Genomic DNA, 26,050 nt, shown 5'->3' on the forward strand with positions numbered 1-26,050 from the left:
TTGGATTTGGTTTCAGAAGGAAGGGGCCATAGCTCAGTGGGAGGGGACATAGCTAAGTGTGATAGAGCACATGCTTTGCATGCAGAACGTCCCCAGCTTGATCCCCGGTTTCTCCAGATAGGGCAAGGAAAGAATCCTACCTGAAATCCTTGAGAGCTGCTGCCAGTCAGTATCGACAACACTGGGCTAAATGGACCAATGTTCTGACTCAGTAGGAGGCAGCTTCCTATGTTCCTAATGGCGGGCAGTCAGTTGTGAATTTGCCCAGAATCATATGCAGTATTTAATGCAGTGTTTGATAGCACAAGTACATTGATTTGCTAGAAAGTCGGCAATTTTAATGATTTTAGAGTTTGCTCTTATAGTTGAGCAAAGGCCATGCTTTTTCCTGCGAACAGAAGCTAAAGCAGTGCACAGTAGTCGCTCCTTACACTGTGTACCTTGTAACTGATAAGGGATGCTTCTTTCCGTACTCTGAGAAACGTATTTTGCTGCCAAAAGAGAAAGCCCTTGGTAAAGCAGAGCGAGCAGCATGTGCAATTTCTGACAGTTTTCTAACTTAATCACATTTGCTCTACAAAATCCTGAACAAATTAGCATGTTACCGGTTCTCGTCTGAGAGGGGAAAGGTGCACCACCTGCTCAGATAACCAGACAGGAAGGACCTTGCCCCGTCACTCCCCTGGGAACCAGAGTGACAGACCTAAGAGTTAAGGGACATGTAAGCTTTCTTTTACTTTCTCTGCATCCATTTTCCATCAATAAATCGTTCTTTCACACAAAAGAGCGATACAATTCAGAAAGACTGGTTTGCTCCAAATTTTTGTATAGTAGTCCAGCATTACTGCCATGCCCGCCCTGGTTGTCTGGCTCACAAAGTGGGTAAATCTATAAAGACTAAGAGAGCAACACACACACACACACACACACACACACACACACACACCCCTACCTTGAAGCCCATTTGTGAACATACAAATAGATTTCCTTGAGATGTAGAAATGTGGTTCTTTTAAATATGTATCAGTAGCTGTGCATGCAAAGCCCTGCAGATTCAACAACATGTACAGACGCTTGCCCACACCATCCCCAATCTGCAGGAGCAGTACAAAGAAAGAATGGAAAGCTCAAGAATAAAATAGCTAAAATCTGTATGGAAACAGGCTTAAGTGGCCAGATGGTCTACCGTTGGACCCAATGAGCATACATGCCACTTTGTACCAACAGACTGGACTTAGTCCCCATGAGATTCTTATGGGAAGACTCACGAGACTCCCATCTTCAGCACCTGCTAAAGCACGTCTTACTAACTTGCATTTAAGTGATGAGACTGTGTTGAACTATTGCCAGGCATTAATGAAGTGTGTGAAGGGTTTCCATCCACAGGTTTAAAAAGCGCTTCCAGACATTCCTACGACGCAGTGTCACAACCTGCAGTCTGGAAATTGGGTCACATCAAAGTCCACCAGAAGAAGTCTTCCCTTGAGCCTCACTAGAAAGGACCCCATCAGGCGCTGTTGACCACCCACATCGCCATGAAGCTGCAAGGAATGCCTGCCTGGATCCCCGCATCCTACTGCAAGGTGTTGCCCCCTGGAGATGACATGCCCCAGAACCAGACAATGCTAGATGTGCCCTACCATGGAGTTCATCAGCCCTCTGGGTCATTTTGGACCCGAAAGAGAAGAACATCTCTTGTTGCCATCAAGGTGCTGGCCTGTTGCCCTTTTCTTGCTACTGTGCGTGATTTTCTTAGGCCTTCGGCACTTCGGCCTCCTCTGAGTGACAGAATAGCCACCTCTGAGGGACTGGTAGTGAGCCAAGCGCCTGCTGGCAAGGTGAGCATAAGCCTGGCAGTGAGCCTAGTTCCTGTTAGTGAAGAGTTGTCTCAGCTTTTACCAAAGATACTTTCTCACAGTGTGGCCCACCTGCATCCTGCTGCTGCTTGGCATCTTCAGCTGCCTGAAAGTAGAGAACCAGATTCAAGTGGACTTCAGTGTATCCAACTGCTGGATCTGCAGCCATGTGCCGGTCCATGCCCACAGAGGCATACCAATGATCCAAATCCCGCTAAATGAGACTAGAATGATTAAACCCTATTACCTAGATCTACCAGAAACAGCCACCTAGCAAGATGTGCAATGTAATAGGCATAATTGTTGTTTGTATTGTTTCGTTTCAGGTAATGTTACTTTGATTAAATGTTGCATTAAATCTACTACTACATCTATACATAAAGCTAAATTGCACCAAATGGTCAGTAGAATGCATAGAGAGATGTGGAAAGAAGAGAAAGAGAGAGATAAAGAGATTGAGCAACGGGTAACAATGCAAGCATAGATGGTGAGCCTGATAGGCTCAAATGGGGGATTGTGAAGGTAGGGCGGACTAGGCCTGGTAAATAGCTTGGTTCGGGCACAGTGCCTGATGGGATGTCTATGGGTCTGACCATGTGAAGGTAATTGTCAATTTCTCATTATAAGCAGGAAATTCCTATCTAACAAAGTAGCTCATCCTTAAAGGTAAGAGTGCAGGTGCACCGATAAGACATTTGGGGAGCTAAATTAGCTCTTGAGCATGCGTAGTGTATTTTCTTTGTTCTGCAACTAGCAGTCTGTGTAAATGCATCCTGTTTTTTGTATTCGGGGAGACTCAGTTTTGACTGACTCTGCCACAGCTGTGTCTGTGCTTTAATAAATTCCTGACTGTTCAACCTAACTTAACTTGGATATTTCCTTAACACAAGTGATCACTGTTTGCAGTTCTTCTCTAAATTTCTGGCTCTCTTCTCCAATGTTTCAAAATTTGATCAGGTCATTCAGTTTTTAGGAGTCCTTAAGGCTCTGCTGCCTGGGACTTAGGTGACCTCTTTGACGTCCCAGCATACCAATAAAAGAATGCATTCCCATTGACCCTGTGCTACCTTGAGGCCCCCGAGATTCCAAGGCTCCCCTTAAAGGCACAATGCTGTCCAAAGGTCCCAACCCAGGGAAATTATTTGGATGGGTCAAATTCCAGTTGTCTTAGGTTTGTGATTCCTGTACATGTACATTGTGGGGGGCTGCGGGATTTCTTTGGAAGAGTCCGACCCCATCCTCAATTTACACGAGGGCACATAGGAAAACGATCAGGGGGTCTCCACAGGTTGCAGTAAAAGAAAGGCACTGCCGAATTCTGAGGTACAGTCAGAGACCAACTCTCACTGAACTGGAGGCACAATCAGTCACTCACGGTCCAGGGAGCTCATACCATGGCAGAGAGTGAAGGAAAGGGTTTGATCACTCACTGCAATCTCTGTTCATTCAGAAATGGCTTATTTTGGGTGTCCGTGCCTTGCAGGCCAGCATATACCATGGAATGAGGGTCGAAAGCTCACTCACACAAGATTCCAGCGACTATTCTTCCCCGGTGCACTCTTGCTTTCGAACCTCACAACAGGCAGAGTCTTGGGGCGGCTGCACACAGTTTCAGAATTTGTCCTGGTCCTTTTTACCTCAATTCACACAAGGCAACTCTCATTCAGTCCTTTTCCTCAGTTCACACAAGGCAACTCTCATTCGCCATAATCACAGACCTCCTTGACTAAAAAAAACCCTTTACCAAGTACTTAATTTACTGTCTCTTTAAAGGCGGTATCCTGTCAGCCAAGGAGCCCCACACTGAGTCCCAGACTTAGAGATTTCAAAAGGTCTCTTACCTGGGTGCACGGTTCTGGGATGTTCAGTGAGTGGGGGCCCAAATTGGTTCGATTCTCCTCAGTGTTTGGGATCCGAGTCACAGCACCAAATTTGTTAAGGCAATATCCAAGGCAGGTTAGGTTGAACAGTCAGGAATTTATTAAAGCACGGGGCACAGCTGTGGGAGAGTCAGCTTAAACTGAGTCTCCCCAAATACAGAAAACAGGATGCATTTACACAGGCTGTCATTGGAGAACAAATGCCTGCTCAAGAGCTAATTTAGCTCAACAGCCTTATCAGCACAGATGCATTCTTATCTTTAGGGATAAGAAGTTACTACTACCTTCTCATTGTCAGACACTTACACACTCTCTCAGTCCCATCAAGCACCTTGCTTGAACCAAATACTTACAAGGCCTAGTCAGGCCTACCTTCACAGCATGCAGGAAGTCCCAGGTTCAATCCCCAGCATCTCCAGGTAGGGCTGGGAGATATGTCGGTCTATAACCCTGGAGAGCCATTGCCAGTCACGGCAGACAATACTGAGACATACAGGCCAATGGCCTGACTCAGGAGGAGACAGCTTCATATGCCATTTTTATTGTTAATTATGGTGGCATTTGCAAAGGTTCAGCCTCTACCAGTCCAGTCTTTCGAATACTTAAGGTGAGCCTGTTCTCGGAAGCTGCAAGAGGCAACTGGGATGGGTGTGCTGTGGTCCTTTCAGTCAAGAGAAGAATAGTCTGCAACAGCACTACATCATGCCTTTTCTGAACTGGAAGAGCACCATAGATCTGGGATCGTTACAGCTCTTAGTCTTGGCTGCATTAGCCTTGTTGTACCCCTTCTGATTCTAGGAAAAAGCACTGTCTTGGCAGAAGGGAATTGTGGGAAGAGGGGCAAGCACTGCATAGTCTCTGCTTACTTGTGAGAACTACGCAGTGAGCAGCAAATGAGAGTTCTGAAATGCTTATATTCAAGTATAATGATACTGTAAAAGTGCTCTCTCTCAAAAAAAGGTAGTGGAAATAGTGAGGTCTTCCCCATGCTAAAAATCCAAACCCCACAGGACTCCATAGCTAGTGAAATCTTGAATAATTCACCGGCCCTTCTCCTGCTTAAATCCCACTTAAATGAACGGGAGCATGCAACAGTCATGCAACTGCCATCTCATTTCAACAGGTAGGGTTGGTAAGTATAACTGGTAAGTTGTCTCCTCCACCTACATTTGTTATCAATAAATTTATAAGTACATCTACACGGGGGAAAAAAGTATTTTTCTCAAGGTGTTTTCCTTTTGAAGACACAACAGCGGGAATTCTTAAATTTTTGTGACATTAAGGATAGCTATAAGTCCTCCCTCCCACCTGCCTTTTCAAATCTTTCATGAACTTCTTTGGAAAAAGGTTACCACTCATCTCTCCCCCTGGTTCTTACCTGGCTGTCCGGATGACAGGACGCACTGGAGAGGTATCCTCAGCAGGATCAGAGGTTTCATCTGTCAGCACTTCAATATCATCATCCCTGGGGAAGGACAGATCATACCTTCTTTTGAATAATTTGAGATGTGAATGACTGAGGCATTTTGTCATAGCAGCTCCCTCCGATCTTAACAGAATTCATAAGTTGCTTTCCTATACAGCCAAAGGGGAATTCTGCACTATTTCAACCACAGAATTTCACCATCTTCCCTCTGAGCACAGCACCAAAAGATTATGGGATGTTAGCTCAATAGGAATGGGTATGCCACTGATGCTTTATTTGCTTTTTTAATTTTTAATCACTTCTTGATTTTTATTATAGAGCATTGATTTGACTGTGTGGGCAGGAAGTTTCAGTCTGTTTCCCGCCTCCCAGCTGAGTAGAGCAGAGGAAGCTGCTCCAGCTGGTCTAGAGACTATAGAGGCAAGGAAGCTCCCAGAGAGCGAGCGATCAGAGCACACGAACAGAGAGAGCAAAGAGGAGCTGGCCAATGGAGTTTGGCTGGGGAGGTCCCTGACATTAAAATAAATATATATATATATATATACACACACACACACACACACACACACACACTTTATTTTTCTTGTAACACACACTTCCATACCAGTGGGACTCTGTTTTTAACCTCCAGTGAGTAGAGGACCAGGCACAGGCTACTCTAGAACAATCAGAAAGCTAGACACAAAAAGGGAAAAGAGACTATGGAAGGACAAGACTCTCCAGTGGTGGTGACCTGCAAGGTACGTGCAGTGTTTGTTTTCCTGCCTGAGAACAACATGGCCTACACCTGCAACAAGTGCAAGTTGATCACACTGCTAGAGGAAAAAGTAAGAGGACTGCAGCAGCGACTGTCGACCCTCCAGGGAATAAGAGAACACGAAGAGTTCTTGGACAGAATGGTGGAACTACAGCAGCATAGTGAAGAACAGAAGCTTGAACAGCAACAGCGCGCTGAGCCAGAAGAGAGAAATGCTGAGGTGAGGAAAAATGCAGTAGAGGATACTCCTTGGAAAAGGGTAACAGTTAGGAGCAGAAGAACTAGAAGCCATTCTACACCAGTGGAAGCAGTGGAACTATGGAACCATTTCCAGGTACTTGAGGATGAGACTGGAGGACAGCCTGCAGAGGAAGAATTACAGGGGAACCTGCATGAGAGCGAGCAAGAGGCTGAAGGTCAGTCAAGCAGAGGTGATGAAACCAAGGCCTACAACAACAAGAAGATAAGAGTAGTAGTAGTGGGAGACTGCATGGGATTGAGACCCAAGTATGTTGAAGACCCGTGGACTCACCAGGTATGCTGTCTCCCGGGAGGACAGATTAGAGACGTGAATGAAAGGTTGCCTGCACTCATAAAGCCCACTGACAGGTATCCCTTTCTTCTCATCTATGTGGGAACAAATGATACCGCCAAGCAAAGCTACAAAGAAATCACGTCAGACTTCGAAGCTTTGGGAAGGAAACTCAAGAACTTGGGGGCCCAGATAGTTTTCTCATCCATCCTTCCAGTAGTTAGAAGAGGGATAGAAAGGGAACGAAAAATACTCCGGGTGAATGACTGGCTACGAAGGTGGTGCCGACGAGAGAGATTTGGATTCTGGGACCATGGGCTATACTTCCTGGATGATGGACTGTTGGCAAGGGATGGGTTGCACCCCACAAAGGCTGGGAAGAATGTGTTTGGCCACAGCATGAAGAACTTTATCAGAAGGGCTGTAAACTGAATCCTATGGGGAAGGGAGACAAAGTTGGGGGTAACAATGGACGAAGGCTCATGCACCACAACAGAGAGAACAGCCCTAATAGCGCCCGATAATAGTCTTCAGACACATGTAGGAAGAAAGCCAGACTATGAAGCACATGGTCTTCAATGTCTATATACTAATGCCCAGTGTATGGGAAACAAACAGAATGAACTTGAACTCTTAATATAGGAGGAAAATTATGACTTGATAGGTGTAACTGAGACTTGGTGGAGACTTGGACTCTCATGACTGGAATACAGCAATTGAACAATATAACTTGTTCAAAAAGAACAGGAGGAACAGAATGGGAGGTGGGGTTGCACTATATGTTAAAATACATATTTCTGCAGAGAAATACAGGAGGATGAGCTGGGTAGCCCCATCGAGAGCATCTGGGTTAAAATAAATGGAGCAAAGAATAAAAGGAACGTGGTGGTCAGAGTCTACTACTGGCCACCCAAACAAGGAGAAGACAAGGATGAAACTTTCGAAAAGCAAATTGCCCATGCTTCAAGGAAGCATGATATAGTAGTAATGGGAGACCTCAATTTCCCCAATATTTGTTGGGAGACAAATTCTGCAAAACATGGCCCCTCCAGGAAATTCCTGACTTGTGTGGTGGATAACTTCCTCCTACAGAAAGTAGAGGAAGGAACTAGAGGATCAGCTATCCTTGACTTGATCCCAACAAACAGACATGACTTAGTGGATCAAGTAGCAGTTACAGGAACTCTGGGGGAAAGCAACCATGTTATACTTGAGTTCTTAGTTCTAAAGGAAGCAAAAGCCAAGCGTAGCCAAACACGTACCCTGGATTTTAGGAAAGCCGATTTTAATAAACTCAGAACCGTGATAAGGTCCCATGGCAAGCAACTCTGACGAGAAAAGGAGTCCAAGATGGGTGGGAGTTTTTAAAAAAGGAAATTCTAAAGGCACAATTACAAACAATTCCAACAAGAAAAAGAGGTGGAAGACAACAAAGAAGCCAATGTGGCTTCACAAAAAGCTGAGAGATGACCTGAAAACAAAAAAGGACACATACAGGAAGTGGAAGGAAGGCCAAGCAACAAAGGAAGAGTACAGGCAAGTTGCACAGCATTGCAGGGATGGTGTCAGGAAGGCTAACGCTGAAAATGAGCTGAGGTTAGTGAAGGATGCTAAAAGCAACAAAAAGGTTTTCTTCAGATACATGCATAGTAAAAGACAGAGGAAAGAAATGGTGGTTCAACTATTAAATAAGGATGGCAAAATGATAACAGATGACAAAGACAAGGCAGAAGTGCTCAATTCCTACTTTGGCTCAGTCTTCTCCCAAAAGAGGGTCTACGAACCCCCCTGGCAAAGGTGAAGTACAGGCAGAAGGGGCAGGATTGCAGCTTGAGATGGATAGGCATATGGTCAAGGAACACCTCATTACTTTGAATGAGTTCAAATCTCCAGGGCCAGATGTACTGCATCCTAGAGTAATAAAGGAACTGGCAGAGGAGCTCTCAGAACTACTGTCTATTATCTTTGAGAAATCATGGAGGACAGGTGAAGTACCAGATGACCTTCTCAAACTGGGGAGAGGTAACGAGTGGGGTACCGCTGGGCTCAGTCCTGGGCCCAGTGCTCTTCAACATTTTTATTAATGACTTGGAAGAGGAGGTGCAGGGAATGCTGATCAAATTTGCAGATGACACAAAATTGGGCGGGATAGCTAATACTTTGGAAGACAGAAACAAAACTCAAACTGATCTTGATAGACTGGAGTGCTGGGCAGAAACAGAATGAAATGTAATAGGGATAAATGCCAAGTTCTGCATCTAGGAAAAAGAAACCAAATGCACAGTTACAAGATGGGGGTACTTGGCTCAACAACACTGCAAGCGAGAAGGATCTTGGAACTGTTGTAGGTCACAAGCTGAATATGAGCCAACAATGTGATGTGGCTGCAAAAAAGGCAAATGCTATTTTGGGCTGCATTCATAGAAGCATCGCTTCCAAATCCTGGGAAGTACTAGTTCCCCTTTCCTCAGCATCGATTAGGCCTCATCTGGAGTACTATGTCCAGTTCTGGGAACCACACTCTAAGGAGGATACAGACAAGCTGAAGAGGGTTGAGAGGGGGCAACAAAGATGATCAGGGGACTGGAAACAAAGCCCTATGAGGAGAAACTGAAAGAACTAGGCATGTTTAGCCTTGAGAAGAGAAAACTGAGGGGAGATATGATAGTGCTCTTCAAGTACTTGAAAGGTTGTCACAGAGAGAAAGGCCGGGATCTCTTCTCGATCATCCCAGAGGGCAGGACACGGAATAATGGGCTCAAGTTACAGGAAGCCAGATTCTGGCTGAACATCAGGAAAAATGTCCTGACTGTTAGAGCAATACGACAATGGAACCAATGACCTAGGGAGGTAGTGGGCTCTCCCACACTGGAGGCATTCAAGACGAGGCTGGACAGCCATGTGTCGGGAATGCTCTGACTTCGATTCCTGCATTGAGCAGGGGGTTGGACTTGATGGTCTTATAGGCCTGTTCCAACCCTACCATTCTATGATTCTATGACTTGTCTAAATGTAAGCTGCCTTGAGCATCCAGGTAAAATTACGTTTAGTTCATTTTCACCCTTGGAATTCCAGCTAAGCCCGCATACACTTTGCTGCATTTCACTATATGTGATTTCTGTGAACTCCAAGAAAAATGAAAGGAAGTGAACTTGGATCCTGCAAGAAGGTAACCTCAAAAACATCCAGGCAAATTAGTCCAGAAAAGTTACACACTCATAATACTGATTAGTCCATGTGTACAAGTATATGTAATTTTTATCCTTAAAGAAAAGCAATATTTTATTTTATTTTTTAAAAGCTGCTCCGAGTACAGCCACAGCCAACAACAGCTTGTTACTTCCAGAGAAAGCAGGAAGCTCAATTCCACAAGGACGTTTGAGAAGGCCAAGGTGTTTGCCCTACCAGACATGCACCACTTTATATGTTAAGCATGCAAGGATAGCCCAGATGGATTTGCTAGGGGTCAGGGGGGTCTGAGGGAGGTGTAGGTTGCCAGGTCAACCCCAGTTACATCTTTGGAAGTGTACCAAGAAGCATTTGGCCAGTGGATAGGGTAGAAAATGCAACAGATGTAGTGGAACCTTTCCCTTCTGGCTGCCAAGGCAGGAATCATGCCACATTGACAGTAACATTGGGTTGGATCCAACCCTTGTACAAGCCAGATGAAATTTCCCTGTCCTCTCCTCCCTGCTGTAGCCCCCTGCATGTGCCCCAAATCTGCTCCAGAGGGCCTTCCAACCCTCAGGAGCAGATGGGGGGGGGGGGCGAAGAAGTGGCTGAAGGGGAAGATCTGTTCCACCAGCAGTTCCTTCCTGCTGGTGAAACAACCATTGAATACAACCCATTTGTTCCCCAAACCCCATCTCATTCTCTAACATTCACATCCCAATAACTCCAGCCTTTTACCCACCCAGTTCAACCCCGCTCTCAAATCTACCTCATCCCTCCATTACCATGATGCACAACACTGGCAACCTATTGGGCAAGGAGGAGAATCCATGGCAAAGCTAATGCCACTGGGCGCAGCCAGGACAGAAGATGCGGACTCAGTTTGTTCTTGCCCATGAGAACTTTTCCCCCTCTTTCCTTCCCATTGACACCAAAAGGAGGAAAATGAACTGTGCCACTTGGCCCTTTTGGGGGGCATGTCAGGGGTACAAAGGGGCTTTGGATAAAGGCTCACCCAACACCCACCCACCCCACTAGCTGAACACTGCTGGTGTATATCTATGCCAGTGGAGCTTTCTGCCGGCATGCCAGGAGCTCCTTTGAGGGTGTAGGCACCATCCGCTGGTGGAGCAACTTCTATGCCCATTTCAAAGGACACTCAGCTGACCTGTGGCTGGCTGTAGGACTGCAGCCTAAAGTTATGAACTTGAATAGTTTTCCTCTGTCTTGTTGCTGGTAAAATTAAGAAACTTATTCACTTGATGGCACATTTTAAGTGCAGAATACTAGAGTCAAAATTTAGAAGAAATTTAGCATTTAAATAAGCAAGCACTGCTTATTGTGGGTTCACATTTTCTGACTGGAATTGGAGCATATAGCCATGAGGGAAGAATTAGCCAAGGGAATACATACGGTTCAACTGGCAGTGGCTCCTTTGCAGCTTCTGCTAGTTCTTTCTGAAGCTTGGCTTGTCGTCTTCTACAAGAGAAACAAAAACGCTAGGAAATCCTGTGTCAACTCTGTCAGAATTTGCTGGCGTTCTTTGAATCATAGAATAGTAGGGTTGGAAGGGGCCTATCAGACCATCAAGTCCAATCCCCTGTGTATGAAGAAGTGTATAAACTGTTCCAAGAGTGTTAGAATACAGTAAACAGAGAAAAAAGCCCCAAAGGTCTTCTTGACTTAAGCACACTCATGTAGAAGAGCCAATTAGCAGACTTGTTGCTTCAGTAAATGTCTCTGTATCTCTGGACTAGCCTGTCTACTGCCCTTGGAATGCCATCCCAGGAAGGCTCACCTGGGGCTGGCTCTCATGAATTTTCGGGGCCAGGTGAGGACATTTTTATTCGCCCAAGCCTTTTCCTCTCTGTTATGATACTTGGTATGGAATGTTTTATGCCGTTTTGTATTTCTTATAGATTGCTTTATTGTAAGCCACAAGAGAATTCAGGGTACTACATTTCTTAACTAAAATAACTATTTGAGTTATTATTTTGGTGGCCATGTTAGAAGTCATTTCAAAGGGCAGTTCACACAATAGCTTTTTTTTATCCACCTGAATATTTATGAGGACTACTCATGTGGATAGAAACTGGTGGATTGCGAATCTACTCTGCAGCAATTTGCATTATCATAACACCAATTCCATCACAGAAATTGTGCCTAACTATATACTCAGTCCACCAGTTTACACATTATGTTTACTTCACATTATGAACGAACATGTTATCAGGGAAAGTTGGGACCACTTCAATGGACAGAAGCTGTATTGTATGAACCAGCTTTAAGTTGTTCTACCTTCAGATTAACTTGAATCTCAAAGATGCCCTTTGCCAGTATTTATTAAGAAGTGGTCAAAGGCTGAAAATACCACACATGGACATAACACTTCAAAATCTTATTGAAATGTGTATGTTCATCCCAAGGAAGGAACTAAATTTGGGGAAGGGGGGAGAGAAAGGGACAAGAATTAATTTGGGGGGGGGGTTCTATCACACATCCACTCTCAAATTATTTACTTGGAACATGCTGCCAGTATCATACCTTGAATCTTTCTCATTTTCTGCATTGAGCCGATTGGCTTCTTGAGCCTTCTCTGCCATCCAACGTGTTACCAACTCTTGGTTATCTTCAGTAGTTTTCCTTAGTTTTTCCTCAAGAGCAGTAAAGGTGATCTGGAGAGCATCATACTCATCCTTAAGAGTCTGATTGGCTCGTTCAAGATCTTGTAGCTTGTTGCGCAGATCCTGGCACTCTGTCTCTAATTCAGAAATCTTTTGCAAATATTCTGCAATCCTTCAAAAGAGGTGACCAATATAATGAGAATCCATCCAGAATCTGAGAGCCTGACATTCAATACCAAGATCAAATTATGTCAGTAAATAAATAGATTCTACTCACTTTGTATTATTTATTTGCATCTCTTTGTCCTTCTGTTGTATTTGGTTGTTCAGGTCAATCACAGATTGGGCCAACTACAAAGAGGAAAAAACTGTTAGTGCAGGATAGAAGCTCTTATCAGTCTGTATTTTTCATCTTCCATTTCCCTTTGACTTCACTGCTTACTCCCCCCCCTCCCCCGCGCACACACCACTGTGGATATATACCTGCCAACTTAGTATAACATTTCATGCACCTGAAGTGGACCATGAAAGCTTATGCTGTAACAAATTGTCAGTCTTTCAGGTACTTTTCCTTAAGGAGGTATTTCATGACTATCAGTCACTGGAACAATATTAGCATACACAGGTTAACAGATAGACAAACACCTTATCTGAAATAAATGAAATAATCAAGGAACACAAAGACCAAAAATCAACCATGACAGCACAATGTATCTGAAAGTTATTTCGATAAGAAAAGCCTGCTTTATTTATATTTGACAGTTAAATGCCTATACCGTGTTAGTAAGCTTCAACTTAATTTTGGTCTATGTTATGCTTTGTTAACACAGAACAAGCTTGGGAGAGGCAGAAATCACAACCTATCTCCCAGCTTTCTAATAGCAAAATGAAACATAGGATGGAAGAAATACATCTGAAAGAAAATATCACACATTCCTTTGCGGCTGTAACAATGCAATGTGGACTATTTTAATAGGGATGAAAGTATGAACAAGGCTGCAAGAGTGTTTACTACACATGAAAATCCCCTTTTGAGATCACTTTTCAAGCTTCTGAATCCCATGGGAAACAGAAACTAATAATTAGCTATTATACCACTCCGAAAAAGCACCCTTGAGATGGTGCATACTGATGGAAAATGTGTTCCGAACCTCGCCACGTTTCTTGTGCAGCTCTGTCAGCTCCTCTTGGTGTTTAATTCTTAGTTGGGCTATTTCTTGCAAGTGAGCATCATTCCTTGCACCATCATGTCCCGGACTGCAATTTTCCAGAGGATAAGAAGGGAAAATGCTGAGTTTCTCTCTTTTTAATTCATATAGCATTTCAAACTACTGCTCAAGGAATAATATAATCTCCATGCATCCATTTTCCACTGAAATTTCATTTAGATGTCATTAAGGAATTCTCATCATTATTTGTAATGTTTTTACTGATCGCTATTTAATTTTATTCTTTTAATCTTTTCATGTAGTCTTCAGACCACATAAGCAAAGCGTTGTATCTCCATAAGAACATATTTCCTGTAGAAACTAACATGCCCTGTACAACTGTGACTTTATATACTTTGGTGACAGTTTTGGCTGTAGAAGAATTGATCTCTAAATCAATGCTTGAAAAACAAGCTACACCCATTCCCCTGTCACACTCACACTACACAGACACCTTATCCTGTTCAAAGTCTTACGGACTAAACTTTTTAAAATATCAGATTTTAACGCTTTAAGGGAGTAATCCTATGGCTGCTAGTCAGCAGCTAGACAGCCATAGGATACATCAGTTTCCAGGAACCGACCTCCCTGTCTCCTGCGCTGCCTCGCAGGCAGCTCGGAATAGCCCCACGCTCGGAAGAGGAGTGGTGAAAATGGGGTGTTCTGGGGGGGAGTTTCAGGGCAGGGAAGGTGGAAATGCCAATACGACACATCCTATGTGTCGTCCAGCAGCTGCTTCCCCTGCTCCGCCTTCCCACAGCTAGATCCCCTACGCGCTTCTCCTGCCCTGCATTGGATAGGTGGTCACCTCTGAGTTCGGAGGCGGCTGCCTATCCCCATAGGATTGCACCCTAACAGCAGTACTTATATCACATGGGATGAAATAATAGGCACACTTACTTGGGAGTAAGCCCAATGGAAGTGAGGAGTTACTTCCAAGAAAACATGCACAGGATATCAGTTATTAGCAGTGATGTTAACAACCGTTACACAGAAGAGCCAAAATGTCCTCATACATTGCTAGTAGGAAGGAAACAACACCAAAGTCACAGTAACCATCACTAGTATTGACTCAGCAAATACCTGATCTCATGCCGGCTTGGCAAGTCATATTTTTCCACCTGTAGCTTGTCAGCCAGCACTGTATGGAAGTCTGACTTCTCCAGCAGCTTGTTATCTGACAGAACAAGAAGGTCAATTAAAAACAAGGCAAAAAAAGGGATTCCTATCAATGTTACAACCCAGTAATAAGATCATCATATTTCGGTTATTATAGCCTTTGTAGTGTGAAATAACTGTGTAACAGAAAGAATACAGAGCAACATTTGATCCTGTATGAGTAATGCCATTAAAAGTAACCTAGCTATTTCACGTCTGACTCAGAAAACATTGATATTCTCACCCAGATGACAAGTTTTATTTGCAAGAATACTAATATTCCTTCCCAATTTATCAAAATAAGGCCACACTTGCACAATAATTTGATTACAAGTTTGTTTTTAACAATGGTGCTCTGGCAACATTTGTTCTGGCATAAATTCACTTACATAAGATGCCCTTGTTCTGATTAGTTCTATCTTCCCTAGAAACCTGTTCACAGAAGCATCGATCTACATTCCATTCTGAGTACAGCCCAAAGCTAGAAAATCAAATTTAGGGGTCATTAAATATCAAATTCCTCAAGTACTTGAGATGCCAGATAAAGATTTTGGAACCATAAAGCACAAGAATGAAAAAGTGACCAAGTTCCCATTGATCATATGAAGACTGTTAATTCTTACTCTTGACAAGAACCAGTCCATTGCATGGACACTTCAGTGAGGACAAAGTCAGAATCCCACAGAATTCACAGCTAAGTAAAAGCCACTCAGTGAACAGATTCCAGAAATAAGGAAAGGTAACAGGCACAAAACATTGTTGAGAGCAGAGGTGGGGAACTTGTGGTCCTCCAGATGGTTTGGCCCACAATTCCCATCACCTGTGATCATTGGGCATGTTAGCTGGGGCTGATTGGCATTGTCGGCCAAAACATCTGGAGGCCACAAATTACCCACTCTTGGTCTAGGGCATCATACTTATGCTTGAATCCAACTATTATAGAATTATTGACACAACCTCACTAGTTAAGCTCAAGACCTACAGGAAACGGCCATAGCTCAGTGGCAGAGCACATGCTTTGCGTGCAGAAGGTCCCTGGTTCAATCCCCAGTACCTCCAGGTAGGGCTAGGAACGAATCCTCCCTGAAACCGAAACCCTGGTGAGCAGTGGCCAGTCAATGTCGATAATACTGGGCTAGATAGATAAGGCAACTTCCTATCCCCCAAAGCATTGCTTACAGTGCAAGATGATCTCTTCAAAGGCCTGTCTCTGCAGTCGGTCCCGTCGCCTCAGTTCGTCCAGGATGTGCCGCTTCCAGGCGGGGAAACTCGCTGCCCTGAGCCCAGAAGTCATCTTGCCGGAACTCGGCCGGCCTTATCAGCCTGCCCAAGAGCTCGGCCGGCCTGATATACCCTTCCGCTGCGAAAGGGGTCTACGACAGCGGGACGCTGAGCCCTAAGCAAGAAGAAGCAGCAGCAGCAAAAGAGGGAGAAAACAGTCAAACGGTCCTGGCAGTCTGTTCGAGCGTGGAAGGGAAAAGGAAATGCGAGCGGCAAGCACCGAGAAGCCCAATTTGGAAAGAGCATGGAGAGGAGGAAGACGCTCAGCCATCCTGAGCCGACTGGGCCCACACGTGGGGAAAGGAAAGAGGGGTGGGCAAAGAAGCTCACCGCTGGCTACCGAGGAGGAGGAGGAGGAAGGCGGCTGGGGGCTTCCCACATCTGCAGGGTCCCCTCACCGCTCCTCAGCCGGGCCGCAGCCCCCATCCAGTCCCGCGGCAACTTCCCGCAGGCACTGGGTCGGTCCGAGTCGTTGAGCGTCACTAGGGGCCCTTCCATCCCCGAGTCGCAGGCGAAGCACTATCACGATGCTGCCTTCGCGCGCCTGTCTGAGAGGGTCGCCTTTCGGCGGCGGCACGGGTCTCACGGTAGTCACGCACCCCTAACGGTTGTTTCCGCCGCCCGGCTCATCCGTAGCTGTGACTCTGCTTTCATTGCGCGTCGCGTTCGCGGTCTGGCAAGTTCGCTGGACGACTCTAGAAAATGGCTGCGGGGAGGGGGCCTCGCTAACCCGCCCAGAGAGAAACAAACAAGTCTGTGTACTAAACGCCGCCTTAGGAAGGGATGCTGGGAAGCGGTGCTTCTGAAGTCGCCATCTTGGGAAAGACAAAAGCTGCTATGGGCAGCGTAGGTTTTGAAGGAAAGGGGCGGCTCTCTTGGGAAGAAACGCGTAGCTGCGCTCCGATGCGTTTCGCGCTTCTCCCGTGCTTGGTCGCCTGCGCATAGAAGCCCCTGCCTTTTACGTGTTATCCATCTGGACCGGGTCAGTACCACCCGCTCCAAACGATGCTCGTTACTCCTTTCCCGCTCCTTATAGAGGCTTGGAGTTCAGCTCAGCCTCACCAAGAGGAGGAAGCAGCTATTCCTCCCCCGCCCCCAGTCCAGGCACGTTGTACGGGATTTACACCCGGGCTGAGGCTATATGCATACTCGGATGTAAATCCCAGTGAAATTAATGGGGCTTATTCCCAGGTAAGTGTGCCTTGGGGTGCAGTCCTAGGCGTGTGTTCCCCGAACCCCTGTATAAAAACGTGGCTTACTTAGAAAAAGCATGCTTTAACACCCTCAGCCCCAGTTTCAGATTGAGACCACTGCAACGCGAATAATGTTTCGCCTGCCAGGAAAGTGAAGCAAACCCAACTTATTACTGTTGTGCCTACATTACGGAGCTTCGTTGAAAAGAAAGACAGAATAAAGTTAATATACGCTCCAACTGCCCTGTCCCTACTTAGCAGCAATCGTTTTTGTTTTCAGATATTTGTTCCTGGTAAATTTTTGTCCGTGTTTTGCCTTTTGGAGAGATTATAGGGATGCCTTTTCAAAGTCTGTTGGCGTGAGTAGCTAGAGTTGCCTTTCTTCAGCTCTCTAGAAGTTAAGTGCGCAATCCTATCCATCTTTAGACAGAAAAAAAGTCCTACAACTCCCAGCGTTCCCCAGCCAGCATGGCTCGCTGGCGAGTGCTGGGAGTTGTAGGACTTTTTTTCTGCCTAAACGTGTATGGGATTGCGCCCTAAATCTCTGAGGAGAAATGTATGAATCTTGACTAATGCATATGCATGTTAAGGTAAATATATATAGATATAAAATATCTTCTCTTCCATCAATACCTGTACAGATAGTAAATGTTGAATATGTTTCAGTTGCTGCTATTCTTTAATAAGTACAAGGTGATTAACATTACGTTATATGAAACATTTTTAAAGTTTTGTGTGTGTGATGGAGGCTGTAATCCGATACCCACTTACCGAGGAGTAAGCCCTATTGAATTCAATGGGATTTCTGAATAAACATGTGTAGGATTGTACTGTGTGTAAACTATAATAGTTTATTAATAACTATTAATAAATCCTACTTCAGAAACCAGTGCAGGCCACATTACTGCAGAGAAAATGAATGGCAAACTGAGAAGAGACATTCCCAATATGTAACAATGAGAAAATGGAAACTAAGGCAGTGATCCTTCATTGATGACAACATAATTATTTGCAACTATGTCTTGAGCTCAAAATTTTTATTTATTTAATTTGTACCCTAGCTTTCTACCAAAAATGGCACTCAAGGTAGCTTACAGAACCTTAAACTTGATTAAAACAACACATTAAAATGCAATAAAAACATAACATTACAGAAAAAAAACTATTATTAAAAACAGCCCCCAACCCACCAGACCCATTTACAGGTTAAAGGCCTTGTTAAATAATGCAGTCTTTGCCTGTGGGTGGAAGGACATCAAAGAGGGAGTAAACCTAGCCTCCCTAGTTTGGGAGCGACCACCGAAAAGGCTGTCTCTTGAGTCACCACCAAACACACCTCTAAAGGCTGCAGACTCGAAAGAAGGCCCTCTCCAGAGATCTTAGGAATTGGGCAGGCTTGTTTGGAAGAAGGCAGCCTTTCAGGTAGCCTGGTCCCAAGCTGTATAATGCTTTATAAGTCATAACCAGCACTTTGAATTCTTCCCAGAAACAGACCAGGAGCCAGTGAAGCTGTTGTAAAGAGAGTCGCATGCTCCGTGTAACCAGCCCCCGTTAACAGTGTGGCCACAGCATTCTGGCCCAGCTGAAGTTTTAGAATAGTTTTCAAAGGCAATCCGATGTGAAGCATATTACAGTAGTCCAAACAGAATGTAACTAAGGCATGTGGGACCATAGTCAGATCAGATGTCTCTAGGAATGGGCACAGCTGGTACACTAGCCTCAGCTGTGCAATGCAGTCCTGGCCACCTCCGAGATCTGGGCATCCAAATTCAGCATCAGCCAACAGTACACCCAAACTGCGAGCCTGAGTCTTCAGAGGAAGTGTTACCCCATCCAGCACAGGTTGAATCCCTATTCCCTGATCTGCCTTTCAACTGACCAAAAGCACTTCTGTCTTGTCTTGTCTCTGCAGTAATGTGGTCTGCACTGGTTTCCGAAGTAGTGTGTGGGATAAATTGGAACCCTGTGGGACACCGCAGGCCAATGGCCATGGTGGCAAACAGAAGTCTCCCAGCACCGCCTTCTGAGATTGCCCCTCCAGGAAGGGCGGAGCCACCATATAACAGTGCCCTCCAGTCCCATCTCAAACAGATGCCCCAGAAGGGTATCAAAAGCCACCAAAAGATCTGGCAGAACTAACAGGGACACACTCCCCCTGCCCAGCTCCAGACATAGGTCATCCACAAGGCAACCAAAGCAGTCTCTGTCCCATAACCAGGCCTGAAGCCAGATTGAAATGGATCTAGAGAATCTATCTCATCCAGAAATGACAACCAATACCAAATTATTAAAGGCAAAATGAAATGTCAATTTAAAAACGTCCTCCTGGCTTACCCCTGACCACAAATGGCAAGATCCATATGCTGATTTCCAGAATATTTTCTTACTAAACTTCTGGAGCAACTTCAGAAGTAAATAATTCCACCTGTCTGGGGCAGTTAGTGGGAGTCCTGATTGTTCCAATACTGGCTTTGAAAAATAAAACTTGTGAGCTTTCAAGCCACACATAGCCTGGGTTTGCACGATCATAGAATCAGAAAAGTAGTGTTGGAAGGGGCCTATAAGACCATGGAGTCCAACCCCCTTTTTATTTAAAATGTTTGCTCTGCCAATTATGCCTTCTTAAGAATCTCTATGGCTGGGTTTGCACAATCGTGGGGCTAAAAGAAGCCATTGTGGCTTCTCCCCCTGCCCCCGTACAGGCTGCATGCTCACCCATTGTTTACATAATTACCTGTGCTGCAGCACTGGTTGGCATGTTGTCCAAATCCAGTGTGTGGTGAGGATGGCTTCATATACGCCCTATAACAACAACTTGAAGTAGGGGTTGTAGGGTGGGTACAAAGCCACCCCTGCCGCACTGCACACCGGGTTCAGACAACATGCCAACCTGCACTGCAGCGTAGGTAATTACGTAACATTTGGCATTCATGCGAGAGAAGCCGCAATGGCTTCTTTTACCCCCACGATTGTGTGAACCCAGCCATAGAGATTATTAATAAGGCACAATCAGCAGAGCAAACATTTTAAATAAAAAGGATTTAGATACCTGTTTGCAAGCCATTGCATACTCCATCTTATATGGGAGAAAGCCCCAGGAAACGTGGGATCAAGTCTTCCCGTGTTCTTCACCCTCCCTCCACCTGGGCCTTTGGCAACCTAACACAGACCAGTCTCCTCAGTGTAATCACCGACACACAAAAAGTGGTCATAATTCACACCTTTTAAATTTATAAAACAAAAAGTTGAATTAAACTGGGGGAAATTGAACACATTTGTTAGACTTTGCAAAACTACTCTGAATGTTGCAGGCGCAGCTGCTTAAAGTCATATCAATGATGTGCAGTGCAATCTTGTATATGTCTACTCAGAAGTAAGCATCATTGAGTTGAATGGGGCTTCATCCCAGGTTGGTATAGGATTGAAGCCTAAAATAACCTTTTAAGTTTGGAATATTTGTTACTTCACTAGGGCTCTGGGGAATGGCAACTGAAACAATGAATATGTTTCCATCTCCAAGAAGAAGAATAGTGAGCGCACGCAGTGGCTTTTGTAGGAATTAATGATGCCTCTAATTTTTAATAGCTGGTGGAAGAACACCATTTCAAGAAGCATGACTCAGAGTGTATAAATAGCTCCTCTGAGAGCACAACAAAAGTGTTGTCACTGTCTTGCACAGCACAGCCAGAGTACATGACAGTTTAATGGGTGTTTAGGGTGATAAATAGCTGATACATGTATACCATGAAGCATGTGTTACTTTGCAGGCATTTTAGCCACTTTGATCTTTTGGCTACCCTCAGTCTAAAATGTTATTAAATGTGAAAAAAATAGTGGTTGGCATCCTGGTTCTGACAGTAAAAATGGGCTCATGTTGATGTGGGGTGGGAGAACCTCCCGAAGGTTACTGGCTCACCTGTGTAGGGAGATGGGTCCCAACAAGACACTAAGCCAATGTGGAGACACAACAGGACCTTATCGATGATGGCCCCAATAATTTGGATGCTGCTGAAGCTCTAGAACAGTCTTCTCCAACTTAGTGCCCTCTCTGACCATTCAGCCATGCTGTCTGGGTGATGGGAGTTATACTATGAAACATCTGGAGTGCACTAATTTGAGAAAGCCTGCTCTAGAGTAAATGATATAATCACTGAGGTACCAGGGCAAAATTGCTACCCATGGAAGTCTGTAGGAGACTGTACAGTACAAGGTTTCCAGAAGCTATACAAAGCCTTTTTATTTAGGTTAGTTTGTTATGATCTTTTATAGGAAGGGGAGGGACCTGTGGCCCTCTAGATGCTGTTGGACTCCCCCCATCAGCCCTAGCCATCAGCCTGGGAGTTGTAGTCCAGCAACATCTGGAGGACCACACATTTCCCACCCTTTTTTAATAGAAATGGTAGTGTTCTACTGTGTCCAATTTTTCTTGCTTCCAGTGTCAGTGATTTCACAGATTAGGTTCAATGTTAAAACATGAACTAATTCTATGTTATTGTTTTTAGTTCTGATAGCTAATGCCTATAGATTTGGTGGTTATTGCGTGTGCATGTGTTTGCGGAGGTACAGCTTAGCATCTTCTTCCTCTTATGGTCCCAGAGGTGGTCTGGACAATGCATCTTGCACTGCTGGAAAAACTCAATCTAAGCAATGCCTCATGCAGCTCCAGGCCAGTTTGGGGAGGGGGAGAGGGCTGGAAGTGGAGAAAGTAAAGGGCGATGTAATGCAATGCTGTGCATAGGGCCATAGCACCTTTTCCTGTGGATGCCTTTCACTGCTGCATTTCCCACACTGGGCTGCAGATGGATGAGTGTTGCTGATTGGAGCATGAGTAACATAAATTAATTTTACAAAATCTAGGTGTGATCCAGGAAATTACAGACCTTTCAGCCCTGAACTCTTAGGGGTTAGTGTTGGGAAAATCTAAATAACTAAAAATAAAGCCATTTGCAAATTGGAAGTAGAATGTCCATAATTATTTTTACCAGAACACTTGTAAACTGAATGAGGAAAAGCTTGCCTTAAAACTGAGGACCTGCATTAGAATTATACTTCAGTATACCTGGGCTTATTACTCCCCTCTATCTGACCCTGTGCAATTAATTTAAGTTATCCACATCTTAGATGTGTCATGGTGAGTACATTACATGCCATGTCATTGACTGCAAATAGATTGCTACTTATCTGGTTTAGCAAAGTGCTTTTCTATGACCTGGCTTGCATGATCATTGCAGCCCACTGTGTACATATGGTCTGTAACACAGTGGACCTCTTAATTTCACTTGGGGCTCTAACTGTAGAACTGTAATGATCACTATTTGTTTTTTTTATTTGTTAAATGACTGTATTAAAAAAAAATTGTTTTATTGAAATCATGACTAGCCCAAATATTTTAACAATCCTAGCAGAGTGTTCCATATGCTTGTTTACATACAACCTAATTCTGTAAAAAAACAAAAGGAAAAAAAGCTTTTTAAAAGCAGCTTTGAACTACCCCTTTCTGTTATGTTAATTGTCTGATTGGATACTGCTGAAGCTCTAAAACACATGAATCCTTAACTGAGTTATAGGACAAAACTGCTTTTACTTCCTGTTTGTAGCTGAAAGGGGAAAAATTAAAAATCATTAAGAAAGAAATGCAAATTTGTAATTAAGAGCAAATGCATGCATATTTCATCATAAGCTCAGCATAGAATTCTGTGTGGGTGAATGCTTGTATTGTCTATTTCACAGCTTTTGTTGTGCTGCATATTGAATCTGGTTTAGGCAAGAATTGTAAATAAAATTTGCAAGAAAAAGAAGCATAGCAAAAACAAGAAAGTACAACTGTTCTTAGCAATTTGTAGTGTGGATTCATGTTGTGTTCTGTCCTATGGTGTACTATACTGACCATACATTCCTGGAGTGCATGACACCATGCAGGAATATACGATAAGTAAGAAGAAAAACAAGACTATTACACCAGTATTTGAACAAATGTGACAACATGTAAGATAGTACTCTCCTTCCACATTCCGAATAGAACCTTTAGGGTGCAATCCTATGGGCTGCGCACTCCATGATCATAAGTCCCTGAACTTGAAGGCTTAGACTAATCCTGTGCAGGGCGGGACGAGCAGCAGAGGTGATCTTCACATCCCCATCCTCCCACCCTGCATTTGTCACTAGTTGGAGTTTTTTGCCCATCTAGCTGGGGCGTTTCAGAGGGGGAGGAGGCTGGAGAGGTATAGCTCGTATCCTGGCCTCTCCAGTCTCCTCCACTCCCTGTCCACTGAAATGTCACTTTTCTGAGGTTCCTGACCTTGGAGAGCAGCCAGCACAGTTCTTTCCCTGCCAGCTGCGGGGGGGGGGGGGGGGTTGGAGCCCAGATTCCACCCTCTGAGGTCATGGAATCTGAAATATCCTATGATTGTTCATATGCTGTCTAGGGACCATAGGATTGCTTCCTTAGATGCTTTTGTCAATAGAAGTAAGCAACCATAAGCAAGGCTGTAGAGAAAAGTGACTTTTACACAGAATGATTATTATGAATACAGTATAGAAGGGAGCCTTGTAGGCTATCTGGTTGGAGGGGGCCTTGTAGGCCTTCTTGACCAAACCCTTGCTTGATGCAGGAAATTCAAAGTTAGAACATACCCAACAGCCTCTGCTTGAAGACCTCCAGTGAGGGAGAGCCTATCACTGCTCTAAATAATTTGTTCCATTGTCAAAGTGCTCTTATTGAAAATAAGTTTCTGCTAATATTCAACTGAAATCTACCCTCCTGTAACTTCAGTATATTCAGTTTAGTCCTGCCCTCTGGGGCAGCAGTGAACAAATATTTGTCCTCTTATATGTGACATCTCTTCAAGTATTTGAAGAGTCCTATTATTGTTATTGCTAGTAGTAATAGTATAGTGCTTTTACACATAAATGTGCCCAAAACTATCATGTTCCCCCTTAGTTTTCTTTCTCCAAGCTAAATGTATCCAGTTCCTTCAACCTTTCTTCACAGAACTTGTTTTCCATACTGCTGGCCATCATAGTTGCCCTCCTCTGAACCTGTTCTGTTTTGTCTGTATCCTTCTTAAAGAGCAGCACCCAGATCTAGACATAGAAACTTGATATGCTTCCACATTAGGGCCCTTTAGCATTGGTTTTCTGCAGTCAGCTGGAAAAAGTGTTCCACATGGCTCTTAATATAGCACAATATCTGTACCTGTCCTCATGGCCAAGATCCTTCTGATTGCTCAGAAGTATGTCCCATTTTGCAAAGGTCCTCTGCAATTCAGTTAAAAGGTTCCTCTTTGTAGCTTCTGCTCTTATAATTGCTTTCTGTTCAGCATGGTGTAGCATTACTAATTGCCCCTTCATTGCTCTGTAATTAACTCAGTTTTTGTTCTCCATGAGGGTGGGTGGGACTTTAATTACTAATTTACTGTCTTTCCCCCTCCTTCCCCCCCTTTTATTGCAAAACAGCTAGTAATTAAAGTCCCATCCCTCCATGGGAACAACTGGCTACTTACAGACTAATGAATCAGTAATTCAGTAGTAATACTGAGCTGCACCGAACAGGAGTCAAAGTCAGAATAAGCTATTCATCCCAGAGGAAGAAGTTTCTAATTAAAGAAATAGTAGCCCTTAAAAGCCTCAGTAGCTCAGTTGCCTGTTCACAAATCAGGTCTGAAAAAAAGACAAGAGAATGACACAAAAACACTAATGCATCAGGTTAGCAACAACGCCTGGATTCTCCGTAAAGAGTACATGAATGATGTTAATTCCTAACTAAACATCTAGTGCAGAAGCAACCTACATACAAATTGCATACTGATGTTCTTAGCTCTACTTGGACTGCAGATGACCTCCTCCATCTGATCCCCAATTTGCTTCCATATATAATCTACACCTTGGCATATAGTTATGTCTATTAAGCATATCACACTCACTGCCCCCAAATTTTGCAACTTCCACCTGACATATTAATTGTTATTGTACAATAAAACTATTTCCACCTTGAATTAAACCTTCTGCATCGGCAGCCCACCCCCATGCTCTGCACACAACTGCTCTGTCAAGTCTAATATCTGATTCAGGGGAGTGTTGGCATGCAAAGACTCTGAAAAACTGAATGGGAGCAGATATCTCTTTGGAGCTAAAGTTGTGAGATGGAAATTGTGGACTTCTCTTGAGTGGGCAAGGCAGTAAGGAGTTTCCACAAATTCTGAACCTGCACAACACAATACACCCACCATGACATCTGTTATTCTACAAAAGGAATCAGGCGTGCTATTTCAGCACTTTTGATCCCTGCAGGCCAGCTGTACAGGGTGCTTCAGTCTGTGCTGGTTCACACAACTTACAGTGATTATTGCCAGCTTTTCAATCCATATGGCAGGCTTTCTACAGTGAGCGTAGTGCTGAACTGGAGAGAATTTACCTGATTTTCCCCAGGACACTTCCTGCATTCCCAGCTTCACACCACACTCGGCACTCAGCCAAAAACCACGGTAGGATCTCTCTCTCTCTCTGCGTGGTACCTTGGTTAAACAGGTATATTCTGTTATGCAACCCATTCTTGAGTTTTACATCTGTCCAGAACTCACAAGGCTCTAAAATCACATAGGTGACTAAGAACATTGGTGACACAGCTCTTGCATGGCAGGGACCTTTTCAGCAGTACTGTCAAATAAATCTGGCCCTTCCATTCTCTAGGACTCTTGGGAATGTCATATAAAGCTGTGCAAGGAATCTGTGCTGGGGGGGACAGGGGGGAAACAGCCATGCTTTTCAAATTCCACTGTATTCTGTATGTTACCAACTCTAGCTGAAAACCTTCAAGCATTCCTGACAGCTGGATCTCCATGGAAATTTAGCACACTGAAAGAACATCGCTATTTTAAGAAATGAGCTAAAGTTGGGAAATGTATCTGTGGGAAACAAGCTGTTTTTCAGCACTCACAGTAATGTAATGGGGAAATGGCTAGAATA

General features: G+C 44.2%; 1 protein-coding gene and 1 long non-coding RNA gene across 6 annotated transcripts in view; one reads left to right on the plus strand and one right to left on the minus strand.

The window, feature by feature from the left end:
- The window catches only part of ATG16L1 (autophagy related 16 like 1), a 43,702-nt gene extending 27,338 nt beyond the window's left edge, over nt 1-16,364 (minus strand). For 3 of the 5 annotated variants that reach the window (XM_084846773.1, XM_084846771.1, XM_084846775.1), the window contains exons 1-7: nt 15,792-16,364; nt 14,538-14,631; nt 13,398-13,503; nt 12,524-12,597; nt 12,167-12,418; nt 11,036-11,101; nt 5,115-5,201 (exon numbers count right to left, since the gene is read on the minus strand). In XM_084846773.1, the coding sequence (XP_084702899.1) occupies nt 5,115-5,201; nt 11,036-11,101; nt 12,167-12,418; nt 12,524-12,597; nt 13,398-13,503; nt 14,538-14,631; nt 15,792-15,906 (794 nt within the window). In that variant the 5' untranslated portion in view covers nt 15,907-16,364. The remainder of the gene's footprint in view (nt 1-5,114; nt 5,202-11,035; nt 11,102-12,166; nt 12,419-12,523; nt 12,598-13,397; nt 13,504-14,537; nt 14,632-15,791) is intronic. The other 2 variants (XM_084846774.1, XM_084846772.1) reach the window with 1 other exon arrangement.
- Nucleotides 16,365-16,706: 342 nt separating this feature from the next.
- The window catches only part of LOC146351190 (uncharacterized), a 51,917-nt gene continuing 42,573 nt past the window's right edge, over nt 16,707-26,050 (plus strand). Inside the window, exon 1 of the long non-coding RNA XR_014789546.1 lies at nt 16,707-16,875. This is a non-coding gene — a long non-coding RNA (uncharacterized LOC146351190). The remainder of the gene's footprint in view (nt 16,876-26,050) is intronic.

Source organism: Heloderma suspectum, chromosome 3, assembly GCF_057233095.1.
Source record: "Heloderma suspectum isolate Gila_16-S chromosome 3, 16-S_ref, whole genome shotgun sequence".
Taxonomy (NCBI): Eukaryota; Metazoa; Chordata; class Lepidosauria; order Squamata; family Helodermatidae; genus Heloderma; species Heloderma suspectum.